Source organism: Thrips palmi, unplaced genomic scaffold, assembly GCF_012932325.1.
Source record: "Thrips palmi isolate BJ-2018 unplaced genomic scaffold, TpBJ-2018v1 HiC_scaffold_11, whole genome shotgun sequence".
Lineage (NCBI taxonomy): Eukaryota > Metazoa > Arthropoda > Insecta > Thysanoptera > Thripidae > Thrips > Thrips palmi.
The window spans coordinates 2,996,955-3,006,777 of NW_023144622.1; the positions used below are offsets into that span (position 1 = coordinate 2,996,955).

General features: G+C 62.5%; 1 protein-coding gene across 1 annotated transcript in view; it reads right to left on the bottom strand.

Moving 5' to 3' along the window:
- The window catches only part of LOC117639676, a 127,759-nt gene extending 118,440 nt beyond the window's left edge, over nt 1-9,319 (bottom strand). Inside the window, 1 exon segment of the mRNA XM_034375552.1 lies at nt 9,065-9,319. Coding sequence (XP_034231443.1) covers nt 9,065-9,257 — 193 coding nt within the window. The 5' untranslated portion in view covers nt 9,258-9,319.
- Between the last annotated feature and the right edge of the window lie 504 nt (nt 9,320-9,823).

A 9,823-nucleotide genomic window follows, 5' to 3' on the forward strand; every position in this document is an offset into this window, starting at 1 on the left:
AGAGAGGGACTAGCGGTCCGACGTCGCCGCGTGCCGCGATGCGCATCTCATCATAATGAGGCATTGGCGATTCGCCCTAACAAGCAGGCGCATTGTTTTTGTTGGTTTTGTTGTTGGTTTTTGCAGTGCAGGAAATCGCGCGCCGCCGTTGACACCGGCACAGCCAGGGCACAGCGTGGCGCAAACCCAGCCATTCGTTGTCACTTTATTTCTGGTCTTTCTTTCGGTATTTTCGGTATTTTCGTTCCTCGGAAGGTCTGGCCCCCCCGGTCCCTCCCCGGGGGCGAGGCCGAGGTGCAGCAGAAGCGCCCCGTGGCGCCTGGCCGCGCAGACCGAGCTGGCAGCCCCAAGGGCCGCGCGGCTGGCCGCCTTTCTGGCTGGCTGCCTGGCTGGCCGACTGGCTGGCTGCCTGAGGCCTGGATGGATGGCTAATCTCTCACGAAGACAATGCGAGCATGTAGCGGCACGGACGGGCACGCTACGCAACGGCCTGCTGGGCCTGCTGGCGCTAGCTGCGCTGCCTGGGCGCCTGCCTGGCACACTGCCTGGGTGGGGGCGGGCGGGGCGCGTCCGCAAGCGCGCTCGCGATAAAAACAACAACAACAACAAACAAGAAACGCAAACCGCCGCCTGTTCGAACGGCCTGTGCGGCGCTTTGACGGTGCACCTGCATAGTCGTGTGTCCACAATGGACAGGCGCAGTCAATCCGCATGCACCGCGCTGCACCGAGGGCCGCACCTGCAGCGGGATTCCGAGAGTCGCTCTGTCTCTCTCGCACTCACGGGGCGGCTGGCGGGTGCGAGAGAGACAGAGCGATGCAAACGGCCGGACGCGCGGTCCCATCCCATTCATTCATGCATGCATGCAAGCGCGGCTCGCACTGCTTGAGCGGCACTGCTTGAGGCTCTGCTAGGCACGGCGACGCTCATAACCGTTACTCCGATCCTTGAAATAATCCTGGGGGCGCCGCGACCTTTCGGTTGCCGCCACCGTAAAATGGCACATCAGCGGACTGATTCCGAGAGTCGTTTTCGTCGCTCTGTCTCTCTGGCACCCACAGGGGACGCTCCACGAGTGCGGGAGAGACAGAGCGACGAAAACGACTCTCGGAATCGGTCACCAGGCTCCGCGACGCGCACAGTAGCGGCGCGAATTAGAACTAGAACCACCGGCCGCCCGGACTCTGGACCGGCGCTGTCGCGTCCCGGGGACAGAGAAGCAAATCACCTTCATCATCGCGGACGTGTTCGCCCGACGGTCGCTATGACTAAAGTTTCACGACATTTCGGCGTAACGGCGCTGTTTGTAGTCTTAAGGTCGCAAAACTGCGGCCTGCGGCACGGCCCGCGAGTGCGAGAGAGACAGGGCGACGAGAGCACTGTTCAGCCTGGTGGGCCTGGTGGGTGAAGTGACGCACGCGCGTTACGGTGTGCCCGGTGTGTCACGGGCGTGTGTGCCAAGTCGGCTCCCAGCAGATGTTCGGCAAGGCGTACCAAGGCTGCCTCGCCCACCGACACCGCGAGGCGGCACTGCGGCACTGCCCGAGCAGGCAGCCCACCCCGCGGCCGCCCCGCCCAGGCTGGCAGGCAGCATGTCGCAATGCATCGGACGCGGAAGCCGAACACGCATTTCGCACGGGAAAAATAATAATGGCATGCCGCCGATACGACAAGCGCTGTCGACGTTGACAGTGACGACGCGGCGTCCGAACCGAACCGCCGCGACGGTCACGCTTCCGGACACGCCACGACGCGGAGGTCGGCGTCGGCGCGGAGGCCGCCGTCGTGGGGCCGCCGTGGCCGGCCAGAGCAAAGAAGCAGTCCGCCGGAATGCCGATCCGCGCAAAAAGTGCCAATGACATTTCTGCGCGCACGTCGTTGACGTCGTGGACGTCCACGTCGATGACGGCGAGCCGGATGCGAAGCGACACCCGAGCCGGCCCACCCGGGCGCCATCTATGGGTGGCTGGAGGCCTTGCAGGCCTTCCCTGGCAGCGCCGCTCCCGCCGCTCTCCAGGCCTTTTCGTCACTCTGTCTCTCTCGCACTCATGGGGCGTCCCGTGTAGGTGCGAGAGAGACAGAGCAACGACTCTCGGAATCAGTCTATGCTGCCGGGCCTGCCGCCTTGGCGACGCAAATTAATGGACGCCCATCACGTTCGAACGCGACGACGCGACACTACACTGGCGCCACCCATTGTCCTGCAGCACGGCCTCCAGCGAGTGGAGCAGCAGTGCCATTCCAGCGCGTCTCTCTCGCACTCATGGAGCCTGCCGCACGAGTGCGAGGGAGACGCTCGGCCTCCAGGACGGCCAGCCTCGCGTCGGCGGCGTTCGGCGCGGTCAGGACTCGGGGGTTCGCAGCTCGCGGCGTGAGACCGGTCCGGTTGCCACGCCACGCCACGCCTCGGCTAGCTCCGCGCTCCGCCTTTGGCCTTTAAGCCCGGCGAGAGCGCGTCTTCTTGTTTCTTTTATACGATGGCACGGCCAGCACGGCCAGCACGGGGGCGATGCGGAGGCATGGAGGCATCCAGGGGCCGCGGCCGGCCGGGCCGATGGACTGCGATGAGCGTGGCACGGCACGGCACGGCACGGCACGGCCAGTCCGCAGAACTTGCGCTGCTTGGCTGCTTCACTGGGCGGCTAATGACTCGATACGGCGAGACAGAGAGGAGAGACACGCCGAGAAGGAGCGGGACGGAGAGGCCCTTGTGTCCGGCCCGGCGGACCCCGGCTCAGCAGTGTACCCCACCTGGAATTAACGACGGCCTGCCCTCTCGTAAACGTGCTGCAGGCTCGGGGTTTTAAGGGCGAATTCGAAGGTTAGGTTCGTCCTGCGTGTGGCTCTTGGGTTGCGCTACGCGTCCCTCAAGGGCAGGGCCTGCCCCGGCCTGCCAGGCTTCGGACTCGGAAAAAGGACGCATAATCCTCGGAGCAGCGATCAACTTTTCAGTGGAAGCTATCATGCTGTATCACTTCCTCCGCAGGCCAGACAGACAGGCAGGCAGACAGACATATCTGATAGAAGTCGGGATGACTGCACAAGTCCTTGACCGGAGGCTTCCGTCCTTCAGTCCCTGTCGCAGGCACCGCGCTGCACCGCCCATCGGGTTCAAGGATCCCTCTGGCTCGGCGGTGACACTTCCTGGCTGGGAGGTCCTGATCCCCGACCGCGAAAACCATGATGACGTGGGGCTGCAAAGAAGTGGATGGTCCCTGACGAGTTCGGAGAGCAATCCATTGGTGGGGTCACACGTTCGGTTCGAGTCCCATGTAGCGACTCTGGAGCTCAAAACGCGTCCAGAATTTTGACCAACTCCGCCGGTCTTCTGGCCCACTGTGGTGGTGGTGCAAGCCGCGACACCGCGGGCCGCGACGGCAAGCCCCCGCACAGCGGGCGGTTGGCATAAAAACTTGCTCGCCAATAGCGCACCGGTGGTGCCGACGTGCCAACGTACCGGCCGGGCGCCGAGCCTCTGGTTCACAGCGAAAGTGCCACAATGCGGGGCCCAGCCTCGCGCAGCATAGCCTCGCGCAAGCCTCGCGCGGCCCGGGCGGGGAAAGTCTTTGCGCCGCCCGCACCACGGCGAGCACGCCGTCGACGCGGCGGCCGAGACCCCCGCCACGCCGCCAGGCCTCCGCACCGCCAGGCCGCCAAGCACGCCGACGACGACACGCTGGGCCCGCTGCAGACATTTTATAGAGCCGAGTGTCCACCAATTACGCCAACTTACGACCGGCAAAAGGAGCACCAAGTTTCTCATACTGCAGCCAGCACCGCGCGGCGCGGTGCGGCGGCGCAAAAAAAGGCGTCTGGAATTTGGGCCGCCGCGTTCGTCGCGCTGTCTCTCTCGCACTCGCGGGCCGCTCCGACGGGGTGCGAGAGAGACAGAGTCCGGTCTACGCGCGCTGCGGGTTCGAACACCGGCAGGTTGTTGGCTTTTTTTTTCGGGTGTCTGCCGGCGGTATTCGAACCCGCGAACCCGTCCCCGAATGATGGAAACGGGAAACTCCTCCGGCCGACGGCGGCCTCGGCGGCTCGGCACGACGCTGTTAATTAGCGTCAGACGTTCCGGCGGCCGGTCGGCCCTCGCCTCGGGGCACAACCAAATTTCCAACGAACCCATATCCCACCGCCCGTCGTCTTCCCTTTCCATTTTTATCTTTTTCCCGACGAGACGAAAGGAGGAGGAGGCAAATTGCAGCGCGGCGATAACTTGATAATCAAGATTTGTCGATCACAGCGCGACGGCCCGCCTCGGCGCACGCCCACCCACGGTCGGTAATCACGCCGCTGTCTCTCTCGCACGCACGCGGACCGGCCGGCCGGACTGCGAGTGCGAGAGAGACAGACGGCGAGGATGCGTCGCTCACTACTCCACCGCAAGGACGCCGGTGATATCCTTCTGATTGGTTGCTTGCCTCTTTTCGCTTTTCGCACGGCCAATCTACGTAGCCGGCCGCCACTTTGTTGATGAGAATAGACTTGCTTGAGGCCGGATCCGGGCGGGCCTGGCGGGCCACAGTGGGCCGGAAGACCGGCGGAGGCGGCAAAAACTCCAGACGCGTTTCGCGCTCCAGAGTCGGTAAATGGGACTCGAACCGAACGTGTGACCCCACCAATGGATTCCTCGTTCGGAGAGCAATCCATTGGTGGGGTCACACGCTCGGTTAGAGCCCCAGTTAGCGACTCTGGAGCTCAAAACGCGTCTGGAGTTCTGTCCGCCTCCACCGGTCTTCTGGCCCACTGCGCGGGCCGGGCCATCAAGGAAGCGTCCTTGGCGCCGCGGGTCGCCACGGGACGCCCCTCGCCGCGACGGGCCTGGACGGGCACACTGTGGGGCCGCCAGATCGCCAGCCTCAGATTGGGGCGCTCCGAGTCCAGGCAGCCAGGCCGAGCCGAGCCCCCTAGACTCCCCGGCGAGCTGATCCACTACGAGCGGACCACGCCTCCGCCGGTCTTCTGGCCCACTGTGCAGGGCCGCTGGGGACCGCGCTCGCGGACCGGCCCCGGCGGCCCCCGGGCGTCGCGACGCGTCTCACGACACGGACCCGACTTCCGTCGCCGGAGCCGAGCCCGGCCGAGCCCGGCAGAGGCAGAGCCGAGAGGTGGCGTCCGAACCGCCGCGGCCGCCCCGAACGCGGCCGGCCGACAGGTACCCGGCAGGCACTACCCGGCAGGTGTAGCAGTGTAGCCCCAGGTAGACACGAATGTACGATTCGCTGCGAACCGCGAGGCGCAGTCGCGGAGCCCGGCCGGCGGAGCACGGCCAAGCCCTTCATTTCATTGTTTGCCGTTTTATTACTTTCGCGAGTCATTTCCAATCATCCCAAGTCCGGTCGCGAGGCCGTGCCATGAGGCCGAACCGTTCTCTCGCCTTTTGCAAACGGCCGCCTGAGCGCAAAAATCCTAACCAACAACAACAACAACAACAACAGCAGCAAGGAGTAAGTGTCATCGGGTTAACAGCGCTCTGGCATGGCTCTAGCCGCGAGAGGGTGACGAGGGTGACGACGGTGACGGCGGTGCGGGGCGACCTAGAACAAGCCGGCAGTCCGCTAGAGCCGTCCGTCGCCATTTCATTCCCCATTTCACTCGCACCTCCACCTGCTCCACCTCGCCGCCAGAGAGAGAGAGAGAGAGAGAGGAGCGAAAGACACGGAGTGACTGTCACCGCCACAAAAAGGGGCTCAAATAATAAGCCGCCGTTATGGGGCCGTTAGGGGAAGGGGAGGGGGAGGGGGCCTCCACCGGAGTGGGCGTTGGCCCAAAAGCAGAGTAGTAAGCTACAGCAGTGAGCCGCGGGGCTGTGGACCCAAGTGATAAGCACGGCGGATAGGATAGCTGGAACAGCTGTCACCTCACACACGTGCAAACTCACTCACTCACTCACTCACTCACTCACTCACACAACCTTAAACAAGCTCTCAAATATTTCGCTGAGTCGCGTCATTATTACAACTCATACGCCAATCTAGTCGATCTCCTCCCCCCCCCCCAAACCTCCTCCGACAAGAGAGTATGAAAAATTTGTAAGCGTCATCGGTATAGTAACGATAATCACAACACGGGCACCACACCAGACTCCCCTGAAGCGGGCGCGCACTCACACACACTCACACACACACAGAGGTGTCCCAACGAGACCAAACAGTAACTGTGTGTGTGTGCGTCGGCACAACAAAGCCGAGCAGGGAGAGTCGAGGGAACGGTGTACTGCAGACACACTCTCCGAGCAGTGTACACGACGCGGGGCATGAAAGTGTTTTGGAATCCCCCAGCGACGCGAGGGAACGCGAGGAGGACTTGCCTGACCGCGGCAAGCGACCGCGCGGCCACGCCCCAGGCCATTCATTCCGCGAGTATTTAATGACAGCACTGTTTTAAAAAAAATAGTAATTTTAAAATTTACAGAGAAAATTAACGATATTAAAACTAAACAAAAACAACGGCCTGCGAAAAATTGATGATGACGCGAGGGACAGGAAACGACCCGGCTACGCACCACGCCGACCCCGCGGGAGAGCCCGGAAACTACCGGTGACTAACAGTGCCGGAGACTCCAGGAGACTGACAGTGCTGGAGACTCCAGGAGACCAACAGTGCTGGAGACTCCAGGAGACTAACAGTGCCGGAAACTCCAGGAGAGACCAACAGTGACGCCTTCGCGGCTTTACGGCGCAGCATTATCACACAATGCGAAAAACGTGCATAAAAGCGACGCATCCACAATTTGGACGCCGTAAATCTCGCGGCGGCGGTCATTACTTCGTTACGCGGCTATCGATGCAGAACAGCACTGTGCCGCATAAACAGTGTCAGCGTGCCAATTTTTTCTCGACCTGGTTCAATTTTCCCGAGTTTGTTGTTGCTGTTGGCCGGGAACGGAACCGCCATGTTTTCCCGCGCGATTTCCATGCGAGGCTGCTGCGCCTTAGCCTCGGCCTAGGCTCTGTGCCTTATAACAAACGGCGACAGCCTACAACCGCGTTGCGTTGCCTGGCCAATGGCGTGGCGTTCGCGGCGTTCGCGGCGTCTCCTAGTTTACTGCGCGCTGTCCTGCCAGCCCCTCGGCCAGGCCCTGCGCACGGTGTGGAGCACGGAGTGGAGGGCCTCGCCGGGCGTCGAACCGGCGGAGCGGACCGCCACGAACGCGAGAGAGACAGGGCGGCTGCGGCCCCTGCCCTTTATATTAGTATTAGCGAGGGAAAAGTGGCGAGGCCGAGGCGCCCGTTCACTCTAGTCGGCTGGCTGGGGATTGGGGCTCGGGGCTCGGGGCTCGGGGCTCGGGGCTCGGGACTCGGGCTCGGGGCCCCCGCAACGCGCCGCGCCGCCCGGCCAGCCGGGGCGTGTCCAAACCGAACCAAGCCTTGTACGGACCAAAGTAGAAAGCTCGCGCGAAAAAAAAACAAATAAAGGACACACGCGGCGTTATGCCTCCGCGGGGACCGTCCCCGAGCGCAGTGAACCAGAGGACCGGTGGAGGCGGCCAAAACCCCGGACGCGTTTTGAGCTCCAGAGTCGCTAAATAGGGCTCGAACCGATCGTGTGACCCCACCAATGGATTGCTCTCCGAACGAGGAATCCATTGGTGGGGTCACACGTTCGGTTCGAGTCCCTTTTGCAAAGTGCGACGCTCCGGGACGGGCCCCCATCGCCCTGCACTGCGAAGGGCCACGGCGTCGCCGATTACTCTCCGTCTCCCTCACACCTGCACAGGCCGTGCCGCGAGTGCGAGAGAGACAGAGCGAGGCGGTGTCGCGACGGGCTTGGGATGCCGGGGGCCGTTTTTACCACGCTAACAATAGGGCGATATCGGGCCCCCTCCCCCATTCTGCAAAGTCGGCTCAGTGGGCTACTCTCATTCACGGAGGTGCAGGGCAGCGATGCTGCGATCAGAGAGCGAGAGAGAAAGAGAGAGCAGGAAAAAAAGCACGATTTATGGGGATCGGGCTCTTGGCCGCTTCGTCAGTATTCAAGCCCTCTGTGCGGGCATCCCAAAGCGTATGACAAATTGACCAGCGCTGGCGCCAGTGTGCCAGCAAGCGGCCGGCCGAGTGAGTGAGTGAGACGTCCTAACGTTTTGTCTCAGGCCTCCACGGGGAGTCCACCGCGTCCTTTTCTTTCTCCCTTCCTTCTTTCTTTTTCTTTGTCAAACCCACTTGTCAATCGATTAATCGCAAGGTGCGCGGCGCGCGCGGCGAGAGGGCCAAAACAAACGCAAACAAATCCGAGCGCAAAAGACAAAAGGGACAACTCGCTCAAACTTGTCCGACGAGTCGGGGGCCCGAGTAAGCCACGCGCATTCGCCCGACCAAAACGACAACAACAAAACCGATTAAAACAAGAGGACAAAGGGACGGGTGACATTTCGTCACGTCCCGAACTTTATAATGGCGTTCGATTTCGCCACCTGCGGCGCGAACGTGGGGGCGAAAATCATTAGCCACACACGCACACACACAAGCACACACCAGCGCGGTTTAAGTCTCGAGGTTTGTCACGGTGGGGTTTCATTTAAAGGGATGAATGGAACCCCTAGATGAATGGGTGAAGGTCACGGACAGACGGGCAGACAGGCAGACACAGGGAGACAGACGGTTGGGCCTTTCTTCTCGACCGCAGGTGTTAATCCGCTTGTTTCACCGGGCATGGGTGTCACACTAAGCAGACAGACAGACGAGACAGTGGACGGACAGGCGGTAGCGTGGCGGGCAACGTGCACCAACCAGCTTAAGATGTTGCCAGGTGTCATGCCACCTGTTGCACAGGGGTTGTCACAGACCGGCAGAAGGGCGAGCGGACAAGCAGACAGACAGACAGACAGACAGACAGACAGACAGACAGACAGACAGACAGACAGACAGGGAAAGGGCGGGGTGCCAGGAAGGGCTTATCTCCCCGCGCCACCGTGCCCCTCGTGCGTCGAGGTTTCCGGGCCTAGAGGCCCTTCCTGGCGAAAGCAGATAGGGAGGAGAGAGAGGGCGCGGGGACCGCAGGGCACCGCAGGGGAGAGAGAGACATAGACGAAAATGAATAAATGAATGGCTGTATGGTACATCACCGGTATGCGGCGACTGAAGTGAGAGTTTTAATCCACAACGGCGACGTCGATGTACACCATTAAATCCATCCTGGCATGGTAGCTGGTCACTGATCACCACACTGCACTTTGCACACTGCACACTGCTGCTGCACTCACTACTACACTGCACTGCACTTCTCTTCTTCTTGGCCCTCTTACCTGTTGTGGCCATTGCGGCGGCCCGCCATACGCACAGCGCCCACACTGCGGTACGCCCGGCGTGGTCTTCGCGGCTCGCACACCGTCACTATACTAACGCGCCAACGGCCCAACGCTGCGCTGCCCGAGACGGCGGAGGGGACGGCGGCGGTACGGGGGCCGCCGAGACGGCGAGCCCGGAGAGCAACGGCCCCACGCCCCTCCCGCCCCGGCCGCCGCAGCCCCACCCCCACGCCCCCCGCGCCCCGCCCGCCTACCTGGCCGGCCCCCCCACCACCACGCTACCTGGTCGCCTAGCACTGCTAGCACCTAGCAGGCAGCCCGCCGCTGAGCCGGGCCTGCCTCCGCCACTGCAACGCCTCCCACGGCACCAGCAGCGCCGCGACGCCGCGATGCGACGCCCCGCAACGCCCTGCGACGCCCGCCGCGTCGTCTGCAGCCGAGCTTGCGCGGCGTGCGCGTCTCGCACCGCTTGCACCGCTTGCACCACCCGTTCCAGCTTCCACACAATCCACGTCGCCGCCTCGCGACACTCAGAGCGATCCAGAAAGAGAGAGACAGAAAAACGTGAAGCTGTCG